The following is a 27,515-nucleotide window of genomic DNA, read 5'->3' as shown; positions in this document are numbered from 1 at the left end:
GTGATCTCTTTCTCTCTTCCTCAAACACCCTTAAGAAATATTCAGGTGCCTTCGCTGTCCACTGTTCTATTCATACCATTGCTTTTCTTCTTTCCTCTTCAAATGTATACAGTGTAAAGGAAGGAGGTAGCTGTATTTATGGCCCTGTGCTTTTCATAACAAATAGCCACAGCAGTCCTGGCAGGGCAGACAAATGAAATTCCAGTTACAGTAACTTATTTATTTCCATTCCCGTTTCGATTTCAGGGTATTACACTGATGGCAGACTCTACAAAATAGACCAGGAAAAGTAGAGCTAATGCTCACTAAGGGCACAAACAAGAAGGAAGTCCCTTTGGAAAAGAAAAAGGGACAGTATAAAATTAACGAGTTAATGTTTCTTTTATACCAGTTACAGCAATTAATTCACAGAGTAATAAAAGGGAAAAAATTAATGAACTACTTTTGCTAGAAGTAAAAAAGTTTACCAGATTTCATGATACAATCCACCGCCCTAAGAATAGACAAAGGTTAACTACAATGATCTTGCCTATCAAACCTATGTATGGAAGAGATTCCACACTTCCACTAGGTGTCTTGTTCCAAATGCTAAATTTGGAACATTATTTTTCCAGTATGTATAAATATACATATTCCAATACATAAACCTTAATGTTTTAGAAAGTTTTGTCTAATATTGAGTCTGAACTTTATGAACAATTTAGATGATTTATTTTTTCTTTTTTTTTCCCAGAAAGAATAAAATATTTCTGTCCGTTTCACAGCAACACTTACCATATAAAGAGACCATTTACCTTCTATCTTCTCAGACTAAATGGAATTCTTTCAACTTTTACACATACCTCTTACTTTATATTTTAATATTTTGTTATTTTCCTCTGGACTGTCCTCTGTTTGAAAGGTCCAAACATAGCTGGCTTTGTCAATCCCTAGCAGAAAAATAATTAGTCCTGTCAGATGTACTGCACACCTATTAATACACTCCATAAATGAGGCTGTCTTGTCTTTTTTCTTTAACAGTAGAACGTTGCTGACTCATATTTACTTTATAGTCCATTACAGCCCCCAGATTCTTTTCTGAAGTGCTGTTGTTTTACTGGTATTCTTTTGATTTTACATTTGAGTTTTCTTCCCAAATGTAATTTGCATTTGTCAATATTAAGTTTCCTTCTGATGGTTCCAAGACATTTCTTTAATTTGTGCTTAATTATTAATTTCTTTAATTTGACTTCTGATATTGGCCACCAAAGTGCAAACAGGTCATTTTAGCTCACTGACAGCTCTATATTTCATAATTTCATAACTCACATCACTAACAATCTGAAGAACAGAAAATGCCTTTAGATCAAGCAGTTAACATGAAAACAAACTACATTACATAAAGAATTTTGCTTAAACACTGTTCCTTTTGGTTAGGCAGATCATAACTTCTTCAGATAACTAACTGCCTTACTCTTAAGATATCGAATGATGGAGAACGCAACACATTCCCACATCCTGCTACTAGGTGTTGTCAGAATTGCATACATCTAGTCTGCATGTCTTTTAATTCCGGCCATTGACGTCAACTATCAAAGTAAGGAAATTTCATCTGTCAGGTATGCCTCTTTCCTTCCAGGTTTTGCCATATCATGATTAAGCATCTTCACATCATTAAAATGCCTTTATTATTATTATTATTATTATTATTTTCCCCCTCTTTTTTTTCCCCAAAATACATTACTGCAGGATCTTGTTCCAATGATTTTATGGATCATCTCACCTTCCTTTCACTGGATGACATATCAAGGGGCTGCATAAAATGGCCTATTCACTATAAGAGCACTGCAAGAGTAGTTTATCTGCCGTAACCACAAGGCATTTTGAACGTGACAATATCCAGCCTGAAGTTTGTCTGTGCTATAGTATTTCACACGTTGTTTTCCCTCACGTGTATGAGCACATATTTGGACGCGCCACACAGATTTCCAACCAGCCCACGGAGCGGTCAGAGCAGCGCGGCACTCCGGGGCACACGCACCACGCGGCCGCGCCCGCACCCGGTGGGAGCCGCGGGCGGCTCGGGGCGTTCGCTTCGCCCGGGCCCCTCCCCGTGAGGAGGGCTGGGAGGCTCCGACACTTTGTGCGGCTGCCGGGGGACGTGCCTGTGGGGAAAGGCCGCGCGGCGCTCCCGGGCGGCCGCTCTCCCGCAGCCGCTCCCACAGGAACCACGCCGGCGCCCGACCACCGCGGCCGAGCTGCGGCGGCTCGGCGGGGCCGCCTGGTGGGGCCGTCGCCTTTGAGCCGCCCACGGGGCGGGGCCCTGTAGGTTTCGGCTGAACATTCTGGAGTGGAGGGGAGCGGCGGGGGCGAGGAGAGGCAGGGCAGGGAGCGGAGTGGAGTGGAGCCGAGCGGAGGCGAGCCGAACCGAACCGGGCCGAGCCAAGCCGAGCCGGGCCGGGCCAAGCCGAGCCGGGCCGGGCCAGGCCGGGCCGGGCCGGGCCGGCCTTCCCCGGGAGGAGGCGGAGGCTGAGGGGGAGGAGGCAAAAGAGAAGGAGGAGAAGAAGGAGGAGGCGGAGGCGGGAGCGAAGGGAGGACGGGGGGAGGTGGTTGCTGCTGCTGGGCAGAGAGGAGTCGTGCAGGAGCTGCGGCTGCACTCGGACGCCACATTCCCTCCTTACGGGGCTGGCGGTGAGGATGAGCGAGAGCTGACCCTGCCGCCGCCGCCTGTGCTGTGAAGTGTCTGCTCCTCCTCCTCCTCCCCGGCTGTGGGTGAACCTGCGCTACGGGCTCTTCACCGAAACGGGGGGGGAGGTTGGTTTGTTTGTGTATTTAAGGCAAAGAGAGAGAAAGAGAGAGATTTTCCACCCGCTGAAGCACAGTCCACTATGATCGTACTCGCATCCAGCATTGGAAGCCGGTTGGATTTCGTGTCTCAGTCCAGGGTGTTTTTCTTGCAAACCTTCATTTGGATTTTATGTGCTACAGTGTGCAAAGCGGAGCAATATTTCAATGTGGAGGTAAGATCAGCCGGATGCGTGTGCGAGCGTGTGTGCTTTCCCTTCTCCCTTTCCTCCCTTCTCTTTTTTTATATCCCTTAAATAAAAGCAAATCAAATAGCCAGCCAGCCATGTCTTCCAGCAGCCAGGGCATACGTCTGTGTAGGCTTTCCTTCCAGCAGCCGGTAGCTCGCTCCCCTCCCCGAGTCCCCCCGCCTGATGGATGCGTTTCAGCCGGAGATCCCGTTATCCCGGCAGCGCGATGCCGGGCGCTGGAGCGCAGCCCGTGCCTCCCGCTGACCTCGCCCACGGGGGACGGGAAACCCTCACCCGGGCACGGAGGAAACCTGAGGCGCAGTATGTGCACGTAGCTCAGGGAAGGCTCTGTGAATGTCTTGGACTTAAGGTACGGCTGTATTGCTGAGTTTCCCTAGCCTTTTTTTTTTTTTTTTTCTCAAAGAAGAATGAATGAAAGAGCATTACAGGAACAGGAGGAAGGAAACTTGAGATTTTTGGCACGTTTCTTTGTGGTAGAGTATTTGAAAAAATAAGATCTTTTTCCCAGTTAAACGTAACAAAAAGAGTTGCTACTAGAAATAGTGAAACAAATGGCATAAAGGTGCAACTACAGCAGAGAAGTTAGAAGGTGTGGAGGACAAGGAAACAGCATTTTTCCAAGTGAAAATAAAGATTAAAATGTGGGGATACCTAGATGGGGCAAACCCTAAGAGTTTACAGTGACAATTCTGTGAACATCCATTTCCAGTCATCTTTGTGCGTGCTCTCAGTCTTCCCGCTGGGATTTTTTACATAATGCTTTCTATTAACTAATATTCCTTTACTGACGCTTATCATCTTTGCATATATTTTTTCTCTGTCATGTCACTCTGTTTGTTCTGCTGTGAGCAGCAGACAGTTCTGCTGTCTATTCAACTTCTTAATTTTTCTTGTTATGTCTCTGCAATTGTTATGTGCTCTTTCAACTTCTAGTAAATAATTCTGACTTTCTGTTAAAACGTTCTGTTCCTTCACTTTCTTCCGTCCTGCCACCCCACTCAAAACTTTCTGTTGCACTCATACACCAGCCTTTTTTGTGTCTAGTTTCTTTCGTCTTCTGGGTTCCCATAATTCTTTCTTTCAGATAAATGAAGTCTGTGTCTCTTCCTCTGTCTCACACATATGCACACTTGCTTGTTTTATATGAGCTCTTGTTCTCACTCAGTGACACTCATTCTTGCTCCTGTTTCTAGCAAGATTGCTCATGCAGATGCTCCTCCATTCCTAGACTGTCTCCCTTTTTGTCAGATGTTCTTAACTGTACGTCTTTTCCCTCTGCCTCATGCAAGATCACCTCAAATTTATAAAAAAGTCACTTTTTCTTTCTCCATGTCTGCTTTCGTCCTAGTCTTTCATTGTCTGCAACCAGTTTCCTTTGCCTCATGCAGTTGTCTCAGCTTAACACTCATCCACAGCTTCTCTCTTTGACTTCCGTATCTCCAGAAAATGTTGTCTTTTTGCTCCATCACTGAGATCTCTCCTGATTATGAATCTGAGTCTTTTTTTCTCTGTCATCTGCACTCTAGTCACTTGTTTGTTCCTTATCATAAAAATGCATCTCTGCTTCTGTTTGATTGTAAGCTTTCTAGGGCAGGACTCACATCTTCTCACATGTTTATGTGGTGTGTACCATGCTCAAGTCTGGAGTAGAATTATGATCTTTTTGCTATATAAATATTAAGCCCACAAATTTCAGAGCACACAGTGGAGTTTTATCTTTTTTTTACTCATGTCCTCAGCTGCCTTCTTTACTGACAAGCAGGGGAAGGCAGTATAGAAGAGAGGAAGTTGCTCTCTGTATCCTCTCCATGCTTCACAGGCTGGCCCCCTGCGGAGTATAGGGATGAAATTCCAGCGACAGAACTTTCTCCTCCCACAGCAGTCTGCTTTGCTGGCATCTGGCTCTGCTGGAGAGACGGGCGGCAGATGGAGCTAGTGTGGGAGGAGAAAAAGGTTGGTTTAGTCAAGTGGAATATGAACAGGAGGCCAGCTCCAGTCAGGAGGAGATTTTATGAGGAAAGAAGGGAAACACTTCCATTTTTGCCACCTCTTCTATATGGAGAACAGCACATTTTGAGGGCAAAGGCAATATCAGGAGCAAGAAATACTGTTGGATGGAATGAAGTAGGACGTATGTGTGATGAGGGCACATATTTCTCCTTTTTGAAATATGCCATCTCCTGTTCTTCTTCCTAGCCCTTCTGACACAGACTGTGTTGTCACATGCCAACACTTTCAATCTCTGCATATTTAAGTCTTCAAGCCACACATTGCTGGGAGCCAGAAGAGTGTTCCAGGGAATTACTCTGGTATTTGTGAGTTGTCCTAATATGGGGCTTCTACCTAGGCCACTCCTTTTGACCACTGTCAGTGACATGGTCCTGGGCTAAACGAACCTGAAATTTTTCCCGGAACAGCCATTACCATGTTCACATTGTTTGGATAGTGCTGAAAATTCAATTTTCTTTGTTTCTGGGAATAGCAAAGGCTAAAAGCATGGGAAAATTGAGGCAAAGGACTTGGCAACAGCAAGTATGAATTATGCTGTACAATTCTGTGTGTCAGCACAAGTACATAAAGCAGTTGTACTTCATAGTAAAGTGTGAAAATATAACAAAGATTCTCTTGACAATAAGTATGCAAAGTAGGCTTCAGAAAAAAAGTGGGGTACATGTAGTTGAATGAAGCATCACTGAAAAAAATGCTTAGAATGGCTGTAAAGCAGGGTTTTTTTCATTCTTTCTTGTCTTTAAATAAAGTACAGATAATACCTGTTGAATGTTTTAAAATGTGAGATCAATTATTTCTTCTTGTTGTTCTGCTTTGTTTAATCCACATTCCTGACTGATAAACAAAATCTCTATAGTCAAGTTGAATTTTTTGGTTTATTTGTTTCAGTGTCATTAGCCAGACAATTCTCAGGAGATACTACTGTAGCTCAGAGATATTAAATAATAATGTTACCTTTAAAAAGTAAAACGCAAAGCTAAAGTTTACAAGCTTGTGTGTACATTGTTATTCCTTGTAATTTGGTTGTCCCTTTATAAAATTTCTTTTAGCCGAACAACTGTATAGATGAATTCTTCAAGCTTCCAATGACAACTGAGTTGTCAATCCTGAAATGTATTTGTGTGTGTGGTATTTCGTGTAATAGGCACAGCTGAGTAGGATTCAGATCATAGAGTATGGGACACAGCAGGGGCAAACTTGCCCTTCGTATCAGTGAGAGCTTTGTGGTAAAGCTGCATGAGATATGACTGTAATTGATAGGTTAAGAAATCATGAAGTTTAGGAATCACATAACCTTATGTGTAGGAAGATTTTAGCATTAGTTTTCAAAGTTCATTGATTACCAGTGGCATTTCTGTGAGGCTTTGTTTCTGACATGATGAGAAAAACTAGAACTACACTGTTAGCTCCCTCTTCTCAGTGCTCTTCTCAGACCAAAACAATAAATTCCTTGAGTAAGTGTATCACTGGAAGACTATGTCATCGATAAAGAGCTTTTCTGCTACTTTCAACTATTTCTGTACAATAGCAAGGCAAGATGTCTATCAGTGAGATAGTGAATGGAATAACAGTTATTAAAAGAACGTTTTAAATGTACAACTGAATCAAACACATAGAAGATAATTTGTTACTTAAAACTTATAGAGCAACCAACTATCTTCTCCTCCCTACTGGGCTCCTCACTATAGTAATAGTATTTTGTGTTGCTCAAAGATAACTCCTTTGCATGTTACTGGGAGTGTCTGTAGATGGTCCTTCGCAAGTGTCATCCATCTAGGATATGTAAATATATATATATATAACTGTTTCAGCTGGTATTCTATAAATTTCTCTTCTAATTTCATTCTATATACCTCAATAATAAGTATGTGTATATTTAATTAACCATTAAATATTCAATACAGAAAAATGAAAACCAATGTCACTGTTTTGTTAAGGGCAAAATGGTTATTGAAACAAGAATACCTTGGTTAGAAGACAGGATCAGCATAAATCTAGAATACAACTAATCTCCAGAACCTAATACTGCTTACTCTTACTCAGCTGAGTATCTGCCTAAACCTTGTTGAGAAAAGAAGTGTTTTTAGAATTGTATCCCAGTTTCATTGACTGAATCTGTGATGTGGGAAACACTAGAGAGAAAGCATGCTTCATCACCACTCTCCTTGGGCTGGCAGTTATGCTCTGTTTTCCTCCGTCTAATGCTAAATGTATAGACTTGAATCCCTAGGGAAGATCTTTAAATGACACTTATTTTAGTGTAAGCAACTCTTTAAAACAATAGTCATCTTCCATTTTCAGAAGTGGTATAGTTAAATTCCATATTGTGGAACAAAATACAGTGGAATCCAAACTTCAGAAAAATATTTTCAGTTTCCTCCATTGCAATAAGTGGCTGAGAACCCCATTGTTTTCATTGTTAATAAATTTTACAATTAGCCTCCAGCTCTTGCTGAATAGTAATGCATGACCTTTTATTCCATAAGCTTTTAGTCTTTTAAACATAAAAGCAGACTGATTTCATTCTCCAGCTGGCGATTTAAGAGGAATAAACATTTGAGAGGGGAAAAATCCTCCAATATCACCTTTACATACTTTTCAAATAATGGGCTTCGTTGTGAAGTTTGTAAGCACAACAGAGGTTTTTTTAGAATTTGTTATAATGCAAGCCGAAAACTATGGAGAAGCAATTAAGGTGGTTTTGGTATCAGTAGTGCCATATGTCCCAAAAAGAATTTACAGGATCTTCTGCTTTATTTTTAGTTGCAGTCAGTATGCATAATTCTTAATTATTTAAATTCTGAATCTCACTCTTGCATGAGTTATCAACTACCTGAACTGGACTTTTGTTAGAACAAGAAGTTCAAACTGAAATTATTAGAAGGATGGAAAGGAGTTACTGAATCAGGTGGTGAAGGTGCTTAATGAGTGAACTATTAGTCAAGAAAAATATATAATGCGGTATATTTCCTATTTGCTTATTGATGAAATACAGATATGAAGAAAGCCTCCTGTACAAGCCTCTCATGAGGAGGTTTTTCTAGATGAGGAAGATAATTGAAAAGTTATATGTTTGATGGATAGGCAACAGAATGTTTTTCTGTCAAAGTAGGTGAATGCCTACAATCTAATGAACTGGATCTTGTTTGGTATGAAGAAATACATGTGTAGACAACTAGTTGGTCGAATGCATTTTCTACTGTAAAGTATGAGATTATTTTGTGCTACTAATGTTGCAGAGAAGTTTATGGATTCTGTTGCCTATATTTTGTTCAAAGACAGGTTAAAAAGATGGTTCCCGTTCTTATGGGTTCATAGTTGACATAGTATGTTAGACCTTAGGTGCAAGATGTATTTGTTTATAATTGTAGTTCATCTTGTTTTCCTCTTGCAAATTTTTGACAGGTCAGTATTTAAGCATCACAGCTATTGGTGAATCTCAAGTCTACTGAAGAAAAGAAATAAAATGGTTAAAGAGATTTATGTAATCATCTTATGTAGTGCAAAATAAACCCACAAAAACATGTATTCATAATGTTTTCTGACATGAAGCTTACTAAAATAAATACACAATTTATTAGCCCATCAGTAAACCTTGAACAAGCCCAAGCTCTCCCCATTCCATGATTTGGAAGGCATAATGTAAAATTCCTGCCTTACCATTCATTGTTTCTTCAGAGTGGATATACTGTGTTCTTTAACTGGTTTAAGATTTATGCTGCTCTTTGTCAGTTTTATTTGAATCCATCTAAAAGGTCAGTACTTGCTCTAGGCACCTCAGCTCTGCTTATGCACTCAGCAAGACTGTGTTGTAAGAGTTTATAAAGATAGAATGTGGTATTATATAGATTTTAGAGCATTTCAAACTGCATCTGGTTTTAGTATTTTAAAGTCTGTCTCAGCCTTCTACTTTCCTGAATGATCATTTTGTGGTGTTAAAAACTGGAGGACTTTGTGTTGATACTTGAAGATCCTTAAAGAAACAATGTAACTTAAAAAAAAAAATTACCCTATTTAAATTGCTTAAATCTTCTCAGCTCTCTGTTTCAGATTCCAGTCTAACCTGTTTGCCATCTTCAAACTACACTGTTATCTGTAATCTGAAGAAGCAGGTTGAGTCTGTTTAATTTGTTATTTGCGATATGTCAAATGACAGATTTGGTTTCATTTTGTATGAGGAAGACCAGGATTAGTGCTGCAAACATGATTTTAGTTGGCACTGAAATGGATTTGAAAAATAATTGTGATTAGAGCTTTATCCTTTAAAGAGAGGTCATGCTATTTGGAACCTTTATTTATGGGTTGCCTGGCAACTGTTCATTCATGTTCCTGCTTATCATCATTCATTATAAGCATCTTTGCTGTACAGTGAGAGCAATTAAGTGATAACAGTTTATTTCTGTGATGAATTAAAATTGACATAAATTACAAGTAAAGAAAAAAATATTTCTGTAGTTTTACTTATTAACCAAAACTGTTGGTACTATGTTTCTCTGCTTATTAACATCTGGTTTGTACCAACTGAGGAGTTATCTACACTTAGCTGTGATCATAATGTTTCTAGCAAACCTTTTGAGGTATTACAGCATATAGTTGATTTTGGGGCTTGCTCAGGTGTTTTTGTCATGTTTAAAATCCCCTGTTAACTCCAAGATCAAGGCTTCAGGGTATGAGGAAACTTATGCCTTGTTGATTTCAGTGCTTAACATTAGGCAATCCAATCTCAAATGCTGAGGCTTGAACATGGTTATTGGGAAAGGAATTTAGCATTCTGGAGTTAAAACTGCTGTGCTAGGGGATGTGCAGCTAAAGCAATAAGCTGCAATTGCTCTGAAGAACATAAAAGCCTCTTGATGCTTTCTCTCTGTAGAACAATAGCAGTTTTTATTACACTGTGAAAAAAATGTTTGTAAAGCATATGATTCGACAATTGTTTTGTGACTGTGGATGAAAAAATATTTTGCTTTCTGTATTAATTCATTATGAATTGTATCACAATTGACCCGTGTGTAGAAGTGCCCTGTGGAATGGGATGGTTGGGCAATGGAGTATTCGTAGAAGATGTCTTTGTAAGGAAGACTGGAGAAAATTCCTTATGGATGCATCTTAAAACAACATCTGCACTGTATGGCCAGGGTGGAAGTAGATTTGTGTCTCTGCTGCTACCTCTTGGTACCTTTGTCTCCCAGCTGGTTGGTTCAGAGCTTTGGAAAAGAGGCCGCCTCTATCTTCAAGAATGACAAGATGATTGGGAATAGTCAGCGTGGATTCTCTAAAGTTAAATCATGCTTGACCAACTTGATTGCCTCCTACAATGAAACAACTACCTGGACAGATGAGAGGAGAGCAGTGCATATTGTCTACCTTGACTTCATCAAGGCTTTCAACACTGTCTCTCACAACATCCTCACAGGCAAACTCAGAGGTTTGGACTGGATGACTGAGAACTGGCTGAGCAAATTCCAGAGAGTTGAAATCAATTGCACAGGGTTTAGTTGGAGGCCTGTCACTAGTGGTGTCCCCCAAGGTTCAATACTGGGCCTGGTATTGTTTAACTTATTCATCAATACTTGGATGAAGGGGCAGATGCCCCCTCAGCAAGTGCTGATAACACAAAGCTGGAAGGAGTGGCCAATACCCCAGAGGGCTGTGCAGCCCTTCAAAAGGACCTCGACAGGTTGGAGAAATGGACAGAGTGGAACTGTTTGAAATTCAGCAAAGGCAAGTGCAGGGGCCTGGAACTGATGGAAATTCAGCAAAGGCAAGTGCAGGGTCCTCCTGCATCTGGGGAAGAATAACCCCAAGCACCAGTACAGACTGGGGGCTGACCTGCTGGAAAGCAGCTCTGTGGAGGAGGACCTGGAGGTCCTGGTGGACAACAAAGTGTCCATGAGCCAGCAGTGCTCTTGTGGCCAAAAAGGCCAATGGTATCCTGCGGTGCATTAGGAAAAGCATTGCCAGGAGGTTGGGGGAGGTGATCCTGTTGCTCTACTCAGACCTAATAAGGCACATCTAGAGTGCTGTGTCCAATTCTGGGCCCTTCAGTACAAGAGAGACATGGAGCTACTGGAGCCGGTCCAGCGGAATGCAAAAAGGATGATTAAGGGACTAGAGCATCTCTCTTAGGAGGAAAGGCTGAGAGAGTTGGGCCTGTTTGGGCTTGAGAAGAGATGACTGAGAGGGGACCTCATCAATCAATGCCTATAAATATCTGAAGGGAGGCTGTCAAGAGGCTGGAGCCAGGCTCTTCTTGGTGGTACCAAACATTGGGACAAGATGCAATGAACAGAAACTGATGCACAGGAAGTTCCACTGGAATATGAGGAAGAACTTTACTGTGCAGGTAACTGTGAGTGGCACAGACCGCCCAGAGAGGTTGTGGAGTCTCCCTCACTGGAGATAAAAAATTATCTAGATGCAGTCCTGTGCAATGTGCTCTAGGATGACCCTGCTTGAGCAAGGAGGTTGTACTAGATGACCCAGTGTATACCTTGCAATCTATTCTGTAAAAGAATGTCCCTCTGGGACTGATGCCCTCTTCTTTGAGCTTGTGATTGTATTCGCTCACCAGTACTCTTCATACTATGCCACCGTTATGAGGAACAAAGTAACTACTGTAAGGCAATTCTGTATCAATTTGCAGATTTTCTCACTCATGTGACATGTTGGTAATATAAAGATGCTCTGCTATGTGTTTTTCCCTTTCATGAAATAGTTGAACTGTTTTCAAAGTTGTATAGATAATTTGAAAAGAAATGCCAACCTCAGAAAATCTGGTCTTTAATATTTTTTTCTCATCATCTTGTAGAGAAAAAGTTGTTTTATTTCATTGGTGCAGTTCATTTTTGCTGGCATGTAATCACAAATCCACTTACAGGTGTGAAATACAGGTTGGCAAGTGAAAGACTTATCTTTTCAGAAAATTATGAGCTGAAAGGCAGACAGAAAATTATCAATATCTTTAAAACATAGATGGTAAAATGGAAAAACAAACCTCCCTTTCAATGAGGAGGGAGATACTTCATTTAAATATATTGGTAGATATTTATGAAGTGTACAAAAGAGGAAATTGCTTTCTTTTTGTACGGCGTCTCAAACTGAAGGTGATGATCCTGTCACATTTTTCTTTTTTACCTCAGACATTGGTTGTGTGATGCTCTTCTAGGAAATTGCTTTGACCCACTGTCTTTGCAGAGAAATTGACAGATTGTATTTATCTACATTATGGTTTATGTTTCAAGTGAAACAAATGGTCTTTCACACAATACAATTATTATTGTTACTAGAAGTAATAGAATTATATTGCTAACTGTACAGCATGATTTTGGTCTTGGCAAGTGAGGCTTTTTTTTTCTCTCATTACTTCTATGTATTTAGAAAAATAAAATAATTAAAAAAAAAAAAAAACCAAACCAGGACAGTATTCCATTTTTTGTTTTTTCTTATTGATTATGAACTGCTAGACTCTGATATTTCTGTCCTTCATTACTAGGGCGTGAAATGTCAGCTTTGGAAAGGTCTTTGTTATATTTTTCTCTATCACATATATTTTTAAATATGTAATAAAATGGATGTGATGTAGATTACTGAGGCATTGTGCTGGGGTCTGGAGATCCAGGTTGTGCGTCCAGTTCCATTATGCGTCTTCATTTTGATCACGTAGCTTATCCATCTTTGTAACCTAGCTTGCACAAATATGCATTGAACTAATTGAAGAGTATTTTTTGCCTTTTCCAATACATGTCAAGAGCAATAGCAGAGAAGTGATGTAAAGAAGCCAGGAATATATCTTTATCATTCATTTACTTGGGACTATTTCACATTTTTTCATAAAATGTAGTAGAGGAATATCATAAAATATAAATACAGCATTTCAATTTAATCTTGTGTGTAATCGTTCCAGGAGTATGTTCAAGAGACAAGTAGCAGAGCAGAAAAGGTGAAAAACATGTGTATAACACTTGAGCACTAGTTTTGAGGGTTTTTTTTTTAGTTTTGTTTTGGTCTTTTAAAATATAAGTACTAAAACTTGGTAGACAACATTGTTAGGATTAGGTGAAGGATGTCATTAGATGACTGAAGACAGAGAGTATCACATTCTCTCTCAGAATGAAAGTTGAATAAGATAATTTTTGTTACTCAAATATGAAAACAGTCTGCTTCAAAATGTTTTTAAATAAATATAAAAGTCTTAACAAATAAATAGATTTTGGATCAGATTGTGAATATTACACAATGCAAAATTAAAAACTGTTCTATTCTTGAATGAATGTACTCTTAAATAAGTAAATTGTTGCACAAACATTCATGTTTCCTTGTTATCACAGTACCTAAGCTTCTCCTTTTTTATTCGAATATTTGTGGATTTTTTCGAAATACAATAAAAGATTCACTGCTCTAGGTATTTAATGTTTTTGTTCGACACCGTTAACACTCAGATATGCTACTCACATGCCCCTGGATGTTAAAAACTTAATGGTGGGAGGATTAGGCCAATAAGATTTGCTGTGCTGACACTTAAAGCGTGATAGAAGTTGAAAGTTAATCTTGTTCTTCAAGGTTCGTGTACCATGTGTTCACCATATTACCTTCCTTCTTTCCTCCCTTATTTTCTTTTACTTGCTTTTTTCTTATATCTTCTTTTCATCTTGTTTTCTTTTTTTTTCTTTCTTTTTTTTTTCTCAGTTTGTCTTCTTACGGACCATTACCTGCAGCCAAGGAACATCATCAGTCATTATTGAACCACACAATCTGAAAGATTAGAGATGAGAAAGACTTATCAAGAACTTATTTCTCTGCCAGTGCAGGATCGCTATAAAGCAATATAGCAAATATAGCTGGAGTTTTGTCAAGTCATGTTTTAAAATCCACAGTGGTAGGACTTCCAAATTTGGAATTAAAAAAAAAAAAAAGCAAAACCAAAAACCAAAACATGATAAAAGTACAGTAGGGAATACTACAATGGAAGAATTTTCTTTGATAGATTTTTCCTTTGGCTACTGGCAGCAGTTAGAAGTTGGCTCAGGTTAGGCAATTTCTGTTTGTAAGATATGTCTGTCCTATAATCCAAGATGACATGAGCTGTGTATGAGCATAGATGGCATACACTGATTGGTAATTCAGTATATTTCTTTGGCTTTACAGAATGAAAAATACAGAAAGAGCAGAGAGAAATGAAGGCTCGATTTAAATTTTCACTCCATTTGAAATCCTTAGTGCAGTTGAAATGGACTAACACTACCTGATTTTGAAATATTTTTAGAGGCATATAGATTGATGACACTGTCTCAGGAGGACTTGGCTAGTTTAAGATGATTTTCTCTAAGTACTATGCCTTTTTGTATTTAAATATCACTACCTATTAATGAAATTGGACACTTGTAGAAGTGGAATAGATATCTAGATATTACACTCTGTTAAAAATGTTATTTTGGTATTTCACACATTACATTGTTAGTATAGTCACAAACACAGACTTAAAGATGCCTATAACGCTGGCAAATATGAGTGATCACAATGTCCATGCTTTGCAAATGATGTAGTACTTGCAAAACAAGGATCTAAAGATATTTTATGTGGAAAGGTTGAGTTTGTTTACTGATGAGTTATGTGCAGGATGGGTTACATGAGGTATATTGCAAGTGTGCAAGATGCAGGGTTAGATGGGGAAAGGGATTCAGTTAGAACAGTACTTAAATTTAAGTGTTAGATGTTCTTTAAATGTTTCTAATATATTAATATCAGTTGGATCCCTGAAGTCAGTGAAACAGAGAGACAACCAACCTGTTAATATGTACCAATTCAACCAACCAACCAGTTAATATATGTATCAAAGCTACTGGAATCATTTTTCTGAACTCTACTGATGGTGTTGACTAGTAGTGTGATTCAGTTGCTTACGTGTAGATAGATATCCAGCACCTTTTAAGGTACCCTTGGCAGAGATGTACACAAGTCTGGCAGAAGTAACATGGGACCAAAGAAAACTTCATCTTTTTAGACTAGCAACAGGAAGCCAGTCTGTGTGTCCTAAGTCATCTCATATGACAGCAGACATTTCTGTTTAGGTAAATAAATCCCGTTCCTAATTTTAAGTGGTGGTGGAGAGTGTTGAGACCTATGTCTATGGGGCTCCCCCAGGTAGATACTGGCATTCAGATGTCGTAATTTGGGGTTGAATCCCTTCTCTCTAGAATGGTAGGATTCATTACCCTTTTGTAGTAACCTGGTGCTGTTTAGGCCCTGTGGTCTGACTTACTTGGTCTCTCGATATTGTTCCAGAAAACCATGGGCCTCCTAAAGGTCCAGTGATATCTCCTGCATCCCCTGGATAATGTAGATTATCTCAGATCACACCAGACATCTGTATTCCTGACAAAAACAGGAGCAGAACTCCTTTCTTATGACACTATTACAGCCAGGTCGAGAAGCTCCACACTTTTACTGGTTGTACACTTTAATTTCAGGCTTCAAGAGATTTTGCTTACATAAACCTTTGCAAAGCCTTTGATTCTTTGATACCTTGAGTTCACATCCAGAGAAAAGACTACACACTTTTCTCTAAGAGATTTCTTTTAATTTTGTGAGCAAATAGGCATTTTGGCAAAAAGAGTTTTACAGAGATAACATACAAACCAAAGAAAAGCATTACAACAGCTTACTGAAACTAGCAAGCATTGCTATAGTAAGGGAACCTTTGTTACATCCAGCAAACACAAACTCCATACAACTTAGATGCAATACCCATAACTTAAGTAGATAGGGAAAATAGGCATTTAAGTTGCCCACAAGAGGAAAGAAAGAGAAATTAAGAGAAGAAAGAATAAAGAGGGAAAGAGAAGATATATATATATATATATATATATAATTACCACTATGAAGGTCACATTCTGACAAGTCAGAAGGGCAGAGGCCAAAGGCAAGATGGAGGCCTCGTGCATGTCTGTTTATAGACTGGCTATTGTGGTCACTCACCCTAGGCGGGACTTTTGGCTCACTGCCAACCTCAGTGTCCCTTTAGCCAAAGTAAGGGGTACCACAGCCAACTAGAGGCTCCAGGGGGCACATTGTGGGCAGGCCACCAGGCAGACCTTATTGATTGACAGCCCAGCCACGTGGCTTTCCCTGCCGTGTGCTCTTCATGGGTTCAGCCATGTTGGCTACAGGCCTTACATGTGCCTTCCTGCTGTGGGCCTGCAGATCCTGTGTCTGCAGGCCTAACCTAGCCCTTCTTCCCCCCTGCACACAGAGCCTCACAAGGTGATTCTGACCCAATAATAGCTGATCTGGTGTCTAACAGGCACTACACTGTGCCTATCACTCTGGTGCCCTGCACATCATTAAATATACATAATAAATATATTTATCCCTTAGTGCAAGAGGCTAACACTATCTTACATCTTTAGATCTCATGTATTCTGAGTATTTAGTTAGAGATTTAAAGAACACAACATTTCTCTAGTGGTAAAAAGGCAGTTTTGCCTTCAACCATAACAAGACCAGGCCTGGGCCTATTTAAATCTGTGTAAAACATGTTACCTAACATGGGGTGAACACTTATGTCAGGTTTTATAAAGTCAATGCTTCTAACTGTTATATGGCCCCTTAGCACAAAGGATTTTAAAGGCTATCTTTCCTTCCTAAACTTACAAACTTCTAAACAGCTATTTGTCACCCTTGAGGGAAAAGAACAAAATGTTAAGCATATTTTTAAAAAGTAAGTAATTAGAAAATATATTTTAGGAGAATAAGCTCACTAAGTGTCTTTTGTCTGATAGGCAATCCTCAAGAAGATAAAAATGAAAATGACATTTTAATAATTTCTTTGGATAAGAGGCCTAGACCCTCAAGAATAATTATCTGTGTTTTCAAGTACTTTCGTTATGTAAAGCAAAATGTGGATTAATCCAACAGAAATTTACATTTCTGTGTTAATACAAGAATTTAAATCTTATCGTAGGCAGGTATGTAATTTCACTGATATATTTATACTGCTTGGTTTAGGTCATAAAACTGTGATACTAAATGTGTCAGATTAAGACTGTAATTGGCCAGCTTGTATTTACATGTTTGCTTATTTACTTAAATTATAAGTTCAAAATTTGAAATACCCGAGTATGCTACCTGATGTACTATTTAAATGAGCTTTTTGTTATCATGTAATTACAGACAGACTAGATCTGCCGTTGATTTTTAGGTCTGCATTTGGGAAGAAAGAGTGCTGTATCTGCAATCTTTTAATCCAGAAGAGCTTCCTTTGTAGTATATAGCTCTACTCTATTGTTTTGCACTGACAGGCTCATTTAGAGAAAAAACAGTATTTTAGATCCTTTCTGAATAATTCCATCATTTTTCCTGACTGCCAAGAGAATTCACTTTTTGTCCCAGCAGTGAGATATAGATAGAGTCATTGTTCTTCATAGATTAATTGCTTAGATGCCTTTTCCACTGAGATATTAGAGAAGGTGATGTCAATTTAAATTGGACCAAAACATTTGGATTCTATAGAAATATGTTCTTTCTGTAACTTTGCTACAAATAAAGATTTCGTTTCATTAAGGTTTTTTTTTTTTATGAACATTCCCTTATCTAAACTTTCGGCAGCAGAAGTAATGATTCTTAAGGCAAAACTAAGCTTTTAAAATGTTAGAACAATATTCTGTGATGATTTGTAAAAGTTACGAGTGATGAAGGACAGGGGAGCCTTAAGCAACTATAGCTTTTCTCATGTCCCAGCTCTAATAATACAGTAGAGAACTTCATCATGACTGTTAGATTATCCTGATAGATAGCAAATGAGACAGGGAATTTTAAATGTCCTCCAATCCAAGGGCTTTATAGGTATTAGTTTGTTTTTAGAAATAAAATAACTAAATGTGTAGTGAAAATTATGTAATGGTGTTTGGTGAAGTATCTAATAAAAAAAAGATTACTTTTTTCATTTGGAACAAAAAATTCACAGAGTTTTTGAAAGAAGTTAACAGCCTTCTGAGTTATATAGACATGGAGATTAGAAATATGCTTTTGCTCCATGCTTACTTTGTTTGGAGCTCATACACTACCTATGTTTCAGTGATAAGAAGAAACTAGAGACAGTAAGAAGAAAGGGAATCCACCCATATTTAATCTATTTTCTTTTATGTACCTGTTATTTGTTTTCTTATTTACTTATTAGCCCAATAAAATATCTGTGTCTAATGGTCTTCACTGAAGATTTTAACTTCGTGGAATTGGTCAGATTGTACCCTTAATTTCATTGCATCCAAGACTTTACTCCAAGCTGTTTGAAAAGCATTGAATTGCTAAACATTTTAACTGAGCAAATGAAGAGTATGTATATAATAGAATCACAGAATGGTTTGAGTTGGTATGGACTTTGAAGATCATCTAGTTCCAACCCTCCTGCCATGAGCAGGGACACCTTCCACTAGACCATGTTGCTCAAAACCATCCAACCTAACCTTGGAAAATTCCAGGAATGGGGCATTCATGCCGTCCCTTGGCAGCCTGTGCCAGTGTCTCACCGCTGACCCAGTGAAAAATTTCTTCCTAATATCTGATCTAAACCTACCCTCCTTCTATTTAAACTCTGTGTCCTATCACGACATGTTTTTGTCAGAAGTCCCTCTCCAGATTCCTTGTAGGCCCCTTTAGGTATTGGAAGGCTGCTAGAAGGTCTCTGGAGCCTTCTCTTCTCTAGGCTGGGAATTTATATAAATATTTTATAATATATATATTTTATATTTATTAAATACATAAGGTAAATATTGGTGTGGAAATAAGGAATAAATAGGGAAATAAGGGATGAAATGAGTACAAAAAGAAGTAGAGATACACTATCTATGTATAAGCTGACTTTTGTATTTAGGAAAAAGCTTAAAATCATTAGAGGCGTGATATTCTTGAGCCCTTTTCCAAAAAGAATAGTAGTGGGGTCATGTAGTGGAGAAAAACTTCCGTTATTTTGAGATGACATCTAACTATTTAATGAAGGGGCTTACATAGTATAAGTTCGCTTATCGGCAGGAATGGACTGGATTCCTTTGTTGCATCCAGCAAGTGCATACCTTTTGACAATACTGTTCCTCTCTTAAAAGAAAAGAACACAAGCAAAAACATGGAAGATGGAGAATGCAAGGGCAACAGTGCTAAACTTGCAGCTGCAGATAAAATCCAGAATTTGAATGAAGATAATGAGAACAGTCATGTCATCTATGGGAATGCCGAAGACAGTAACAAAACCAATGCTGAGACTACAGACACTTCTGGATGCAACATTGAAGCCAAGGACTTGACTGATTCTTGGGACTCCCACATGGGGAAAACAGCAGACTCTCCATCGGAAACATCTCAGACCAAGGGGCCATTAAGAACTCACTTGTACGAATGGGAGGATGAGAGTGAAGACACCAGAACTGGAGAGTATATTTTAGCTTTTGACAATGAACATCTCTCAGAGATGAAGAGCAAGGATGAGGAGGGTGATAAAGAAGATAGTGAAAATCCAAAGGAAGCCATTAGTGAAGAACTTGTGCAAACTATTCCTAGGCCAAGCAACTGTAGGACGTATTGTCGATCCAACAAAGCGAAACTGCAGGGGGCAACGAATTTTGACAAGCTGATGGATGTCACTAGTCAGTCTTTATCCAAAGCAAACAATGAGTCAAATAATGATGGTCTGAACCCAGGAAAAAAAGTTTCTTTGAGTAGTGGGACCAGTTTTAGAGGGACGGTGGGACGGACTAGAGACTACACTGTTCTACATCCATCTTACTTGTCAGTTTGTAACATTACCATCCACAATAAACTCTCTCTTGCCTCCTCTCCACGCCCGGTGTCCTGTGTCCTGTCTCCCTGCCAGCCATGGGGCCACGTGCAGGGGCAGGGGGGAAGGGCATTCACCTCGCAGGTAGTGGGCTAGCAGCCTAAAGCCTGGAGGTCTCCCCCATTCCCACTAATCCGTCGGATTCCTTCCTTGTTCTATACCCTCAGTCTAACAGTAATTTTCCTCATTCACTAGGGCTGATGGCTCTACTGACAGCCATTGACTGTAATGTTTATTCTACTGCATTAGTCTGTCTACCTTAAGAAGTCTATAGCTATTGTATTAGGCTGAAAATGTGGGCTATATTGCATCAATGCAGTTCTCTGCTTCATTGTTTTTTCTCATTTGCACTTTTCAGTCACCATGCTTGAAAGACTCTTTTTCTAACAACATTAAATTTAATGCTGATAATTGTGAATAAAGCCCGTGGTATCAACCAGACTGGTTTGAAAATCGTAAAAAAAAGGCTTTAAAAACATTTTTTGATTGTCCTCTTTTTGAGCGCTTGGGTTCACTTTTTTTTTCTTTTTCTTTCTGAAATGAGTGAGAAATTCACAATTAAAGATGAAACTGAATATTTTCATTATGTACAGTAAACCAAGTCTTCAGAAAACTTTCCAGCAGTCTAACATGAAAGCTGTCTAACACCAGCCACAGTGCTCATTTCATACCTCTTTTCAGTTTTGATTGTCTTCAAAATTGTATTTGCTGCTATTTTTGGCTGCTATTAAAGCTTGCCACTTCAAAAGGTCAAAGTACTTCTAACTGCTGACAAACACTGTTTTTCATTATATGATGACTACTAGCATTACACAATTTGCATAACACCATTAAACTGTTTAACAGTGCATAACTGGCTGACCTTGTACGGTACTATGGCAGGAGAAGCCTGTTTGATTCTAAGACTTAGATGCTAATTGTTTGTTGCATCAGGGACTGGGTAGTTCTCCTAAAATTTAGCTTTTATTTTTATAGGTACTGCAATTTCTCCAACAGGAGAAACAAAACACAGATTTTACTGCTTTTAAACTAAGTTTGTGATTTTGTACTCTTGACTTGATATTTTGTAGCATTTATGAGAGACAGAGCTGTAGTGAGGACGAGTTCATAGAGGTTCAGGATAAGATCTTCAAAAACAGTATTTAAAAATGCCAATATCAGTAGTGACATGTACTTTTAGTCATAAACTAACATTAATTTATGAACTAAGGAGTTTAATTTAGATAATAGTGTTTAAATAATATAAATGAATTTTTAGATGAGTATAAGTCCTCCCTCCTCCTAGGTAATCAGGTGCTTTTTCTTCTATTTTTTTGTTTTATTTTGTTTTGCTTTGATTGAGATATGTGAAATTTAACAAGATAGGACTGCTTAGTAGCTGACTGCTTAGATAATATTTTCATGTGAAAATTGCCAGTGATTGATATGCACTCAATGAATATTGGATGAAGGGGGGGGGGGGTGACACTATAGACAGTTGACTGCCAGCAATATAAACTTAAACCAGAATTACTATATTGATTGAATTTCATGCATGAATCAGGAGTTAGAAACAGAGGATGGCCTTACAAGCTGGCAATAGAGATTCTACTTGTTCAAGAATGCAAATAGGGCATTCAACATTATTTTAATCATATATACTTATAATGGGGGACATTTTGAATCAGCTTATTAATAATTTTTGTCCTACAATTCAGAAAACATTTCTGGGGTAGAAAGGAAATAACAAGTCATGAATTTCAAAGTAAGAGATAAACAGAAACATGCTGTATTTTGTCAGAAGTGCAGTAGATAGTGAGGCTCTTTGTTTTGAAAGAACAGAGGTATTGCTCGTTGCTTGTATTAATAGGGTTAGATTCAGCTTTTGAGGTGTAGCCCCCTAAAGGATCTCTTTAAGGACAGAAGGAGCACCCAAGTCTCCAGGTGAAAGAATAGAGTCATCTGAAGCAGAAACATTCTTACCTCTGATCGTGGCCTACACAGTTGGCTCTTGTAAAACATTGCCCTGCAGTTCCTATGTTTGCAGGACCATGTCCCAACTTCCATTAAGGTTGTAGATTGTGGGTGATGCAAATGTTATTCTGTTGCCTTGCGGTCTGGTCCGTATCTCTGGGTTCATCTCACAGTATGTTCATGTCACAGTGGATAAAATTTTGTCGCAAAATGTGTCCCAGTTTGGTTAGAAAACCCAAGGCTCCTTTGAGGAATGTGGACAGTTGTGTGCTGGTCATATGATTAATTTCTGGTATATGATTCAGGGAAAAGAAGAAACCAGTACTTGGAGTCTCCTGTGATTAAGGTGAAGTAAGTCAAGAGAGCTTTCCAAGGCTCCTCACTGTTTGGTACTTCCTGAGAGTGTCAAAGAAGAATGCCACTGAGAATTGATCTGTACTATGGTTTTGGGAATGGAGCTGGGATGATCAACTTGTTTTATGTGCTAGCAGCCCTCTGAACTCCTGTAGTAGCAATGATGTAGCATTATTAGCCTTTAAGACCACCTTCAGAGTAGTGCTTAGGTAGGGAAAAATGAGTGTTCCTCTGCTTTATTCCTTTCCCTTTCTCATTATAAACCTCAGCCTGGTACACAGCAAAGGACTTTAGCCTTGATCTGGGAAAGCATGCAATTGAGAACTGTGTTTAGGGAGGCTGGACCAGTCAGCATTTTTAAGAGGAGAAAGCCCAGTGGCTTTTATCATTGATATTATTAGCCTACTTTAGTAGCCTGTGAAATAATGTCTTCAGTGTAAACTGTGTAAGCAAAATCAAGCTATTGATACCTACTGTGCTTATTAATCCTACACAAGTCAAATGTTTTCTCTTAATCCAACACCCTCCATTCTTGTTTTGTATGCCGGTTCTTAATCTCTATGAGCAACTTCTTTAATGTCTGACCTTGTAGGTGAAACTGCTGTGTGATGCAGCATTAACTGATTTGAAATTGAAATAAATAAAATCTTCTTTTTGTCCCATTTATCATCTGTCATATCAGCAATACATACAGTATTGTTGTTTTTTTTTTTGTTGTTTTTCATGCTGCCTGAAAAACTTTAAAACAGAGAACATAAACATGGTCTATGCTGCATACAGTTTTAAAGTTTGTAAATGAGGCCATAGAAAGCATTTTCAATTTCTGTTCTAAAAGTGAAATCAGTTACTGGACTGCAGTTCTTCAGATCCTCCCTTGTTCTTTATGTAAATATAGTTATTACCATATAATATATGGTGCTTCCTCTCTGCTTTTTAACTTCATTTCTTTATTCTAAGTAGAAGAAAGGATATTGAAAATACAGCAAGACTGGTGACAATAAAATTCCTACCGTGAAATTGTGTCCTGACTGAAATTTACAGGAGTTTTTCTCTGACCTGTGTGTGCCTGTGCTTTCACCTGGAGCACTTCTCTCACAAAGCTTTCAGTTCAAGTCTGAGGGGTTATGTCTGAAGCTGTGAATCCCCTGTCACTAGCTAGAGTGTTTCATATTGCTTTTGCTACATACTCTTTGCTCATGGGATTAGTTCTTAATAAAATCACTGCTGTAGGTTGAACAGTGTAGACTATCGGATAAATGTAATTCAGGGAAGTATTTCTTGAAGGATGATAATATGGTTTATAATCTTCCAGAAATGTTTCATGTGCACTTGGCAAAGTAGTTTCAAGTCATTAAGACTTACTTAACTTTATTTAGAAAATATTAAAACTAAACAAAATATCAAATAAGGCAACACAGCTGTTTGAACTGGGAGAAACCTGTTGGAATCCTTTGAATAAGTTGTTGACAATTTTCAAGGTAGTGCCTAAGTTTAAGCAACTTACAGAAAAATGTGCCAAATGATAATCAATATGTTCAACTTACCTACAAGGTAAATATATACCAGATCACTAGAAATATTTTTCTTATATTTTATCGTGATATAAAATGAGAACATAGTTTCTGCATGAACTTGAAATTATTCTCTCTTAAATTTAGTCTGAATGATCCACAAGCAGAACAAGCTGTAGATGTTGCTACTTTGGTCCACCCTCTTTACTTGAACTGCTTCTGGGACAAATTATTTACAGTTCATCTTCATGTGGAGGAGAGTGTGAGATAGATCGCACCATTGCCACTCCATTGGCATTAGCAGTGTTACTCCTGCTTTCTTTAGCCAAGGACCAAATAAAGTGTTTCTTTTAAAGTGTATGAGATGCTCTTGTCACTCTAGATCTTTCATAATATTGTGATATGCAAGGCATATCTGTCCTACAGTATCTGAAACACAGTTATCCTGAAACTGCTATTGATTCTACCTGCTGGTGCTTGCTGGGTACAGATATTTGATTGGGCTCCCAATAGCAATCATACCTTGCTATGCCTGACCCCAAAATCCCCATATCCAAAGACAGATAATTAGTATGTGTGTGAGTAGATCCAGACCTACATCACTTTACTCCTTTTGGACAGAGACCTAGGGGAGATCCCTTCCTCACTTTAAAGTCCATTTTACTTTATTTCATTTTGCTAGTAAGCCTAGCGTTTTGTTAAGCAGTTGTCATGGCTTAACCCATGTAAACAGCTGAGCCCCACACAGCCAGTGGCTCACTTTCCCTGCAGTGTGACAGGAGAAAGAATTAGAAGGGGAAAAGTGAGAAAAATCACAGGTTGGGATAAAGACAGTTTAATAGGTAAAGCAAAAGCTGTGCACATGAGGAGAGCTACAAAGGAATTAATTCACCACTTCCCATGGTTCAGCCATCCCCAGAAAAGCTGGGCTCCATCTCGCACAACAGTGGCTTGGAAGACAAATGCCATAACTCTGAATGTCCCCCCATGCCTTTTCCCAGCTTTATATGCTGCACATGACACTATATGGTGTGGAATATCCCTTTGGTCAGCTGGTGTCAGCTGTCCTATCTTTGTCCCTTCCCAACTTTATGTGCCAGCCTGCTAGCTGGTGGAGCAGTGCAAGAAGCAGGAAAGGCCTTGATGCTGTGTAAGCACTGCTCAGCCATAACTGAAACATTCCTATGTTATCAATGCTGTTATCATCACAAATCCGTAACATAGATACAAACTACTATGCAAAAAATTAGCACTATTCCAACCAAAACCAGAGCAGCAATTAAAATAGTGGAACCAAAACATTTATGTGTCCACAATTCCCAAATGCATAGAAAGAAATACAGGGTGCCAAGGTAAAGGAAAGTTATGGTGGTAGTCTAGAGGAAGAGCCTTACATTCTTTCATAGTTACCAGCAGCTAGATATGGCTATCTTTATTTTACTGTACATAAATGTGTCATTGTTCAAAATACTTGACAAACATCATCAAACAAATTCTCATAACAATAATAATGCTGGTAAAAGTATTATCTCTGCACTTTCTATGTAGCATTTTATAGGACATTTATTAAAACTTTGTGTATATATGCCAGAAAATATTAGTCATCACTCCAGACAGACTTTTTAAACTGCTCTGCCACAGTCCTATAGTTCTTTTTGAGTCTCCAGTCTGTACTGCTTTTATGTTCTAGACATGCGTACTCTTTGTTTAAATATCCCACTCAGTGAACACCCACCATCCCGGTGGTTTCTATGGATCTATCACATACCATAGCAGTTACCTATGGTTTGGTGGTAAAGTCATTAAGGAATCATGGTATGGCTCCAAAAGTTCTTTCCCTGGAAGGCTTCCTTGTATATAGCAATGCAGGTATAGGTGGGATGTTTGGTAATGTGATCTGTGTGATTAAAAACAAGCTACAATACACCATGCTTGATACTAGTACATTTGTACCATCCTAGCATTGTGAAACTTGAGCAGACATTTGAGAAAAGTATGTACTCTTTGTCAAATGGGATTTTTTTCGGATTCTTTTGTTAGTCCGTCGTAGGTATATGTCATAGGAAAATGGCATCAGTTAATCTGCCCAAACCTTACTGCAAGAGACAGAATCAGACATTGTGATTAATATCTTTGGAAAAGCAGTGTCACACATTCTCCTATTAATGAGCTTTAAAATCCTGTGTGCGCTAGCACATAAGCCACACTCTCTACAAGAAATGTGGGTCAAATAACTTAACATCAGAGTGCTTAAGAGATGCTAAAGGACCCTGGAGATGGAAAGAGAGCCAATCAACCATAAAAAAAAGGAGAAAATGGCCTCTCTATCCTGTGACAGAGGACAAGGTCTTGTACATTTTGCCCCATCTTTCCTTTCCCCTAAAAGTATAAAGAAGAAAGAGGCAATTGCTTTGGGACAAGGTGAAATTTACTGCGTTTCATGTGAATAACTATTTTTCTACCTGTATAAAAAGAATCTTAAGTTCTGTAAATAACATTTATGTCCACTGTAAGACTCCTATGCAGAGAAAATTTAAAGAGCAGACCAGTAGCTGAAAACAAACTCCAAAAGAATCCATTTCCTATGTCTTTTATCTCCCACATGATCATAATAATAATAGAAGAGGAAGCTGTATGTCAGGAAATGTGATTTTTCTTTATTACCTTTATTTCTACAACGTATACCCTCAGCAGCCACTGAATCCATCTGTAACAATATTTTCTATCAAGTTTTCATGGTAATTGTTCTTCTTTATATTTTTCCCCATGTCCATTTATGCTGTGTTCTAAAGGAAAAATGTGTCAACAGACTCTTATTTATGCCTTTTCTTTGCACATTTTAGAAATAAAGAAAATTAGGCTATATATATTTGTTTTTTTCTTTTTATAAGCAACGGTTTGTAAAAAAGAGATTTATTAATATCAGAAACTGCAATGATTTACAGGAATATAAGTGCAATATTCATGAAACAATAGATAAATTTAAGGCAGATGAATAACAACTTTTTTTCCAAGCTATGTATGTTCAGGAGAGGATAAAAAACCTGGCTCTGGTATTACATGAAGGTTGGATCAAAATTAACTCTCTTCTAGTCCTTTTAAATCAGTGTGAACATCAAAATCATCAACATTTTTCTTCAGCTGTCCAACACTCACTGGTGTTTGTGTTACCATATCTGGATTTTTTACATGTTCATAATGAGGTCTTCAGATCCACGATACTCAGGCTGTTCTGTGTGTAGCCTTGGAAGCAGACCAGACCTGTCAAATCCAATGGAAAATAAATGTAATGGCCAGCTGGCTTAGAAGGCTGAAGTTAGATCATCAAGAATGAAAACTCCTCTCAGAGCTTTGCCTTCCTCCTGTAGTGGCCTTTGGTCTTCCAAGCAACAGATCGTGCTATCCCTAGCTGAGCAGCAAGGCTTTAACCTTCAGGTTTTTTTACCATTTCATAATTGAGCTAAGGGACTCTACTTATTCTAATTTTCTGTCTGAAGCATATCAGAGCATTAGCAGAGGGTTTTTTGTGATTTAGTACTCTCTTTCTAGACATGGGAACTCTTGTTTTCCGTGTAAAATAGTGTAAAGATGTCCCACATGCCTTCTTGTCAAGAAAATATGTGATGGTAGGAGTCAGTCACATGATAGTACCTGGATTTCCAAACTCTTTCATGCCAAAATATTATTCTAAAAAAGAAAAAATCTTCTCTATAACATAAAAAACTATTTTTTAACTCTTTGGCCTCTTTAATAGTTAGACAACAAAGACAAAAGAAATATGTTGATAAACTGGGTTTTGTTGAGTGGACTGGGATTTAAACTAGGCCC

The 27,515-nt window shown here is 38.6% G+C and overlaps 1 protein-coding gene across 1 annotated transcript in view; it reads left to right on the top strand.

The window, feature by feature from the left end:
* Positions 1-2,580: 2,580 nt before the first annotated feature.
* Positions 2,581-27,515, top strand: part of MMP16 (matrix metallopeptidase 16) — a 173,531-nt gene continuing 148,596 nt past the window's right edge. Inside the window, exon 1 of the mRNA XM_027659111.1 lies at positions 2,581-2,999. Coding sequence (XP_027514912.1) covers positions 2,868-2,999 — 132 coding nt within the window. The 5' untranslated portion in view covers positions 2,581-2,867. The remainder of the gene's footprint in view (positions 3,000-27,515) is intronic.

This window comes from Corapipo altera, unplaced genomic scaffold (assembly GCF_003945725.1).
Source record: "Corapipo altera isolate COAL_440 unplaced genomic scaffold, ASM394572v1 52, whole genome shotgun sequence".
Lineage (NCBI taxonomy): Eukaryota > Metazoa > Chordata > Aves > Passeriformes > Pipridae > Corapipo > Corapipo altera.
This window is presented reverse-complemented; position numbering and strand designations above follow the sequence as displayed.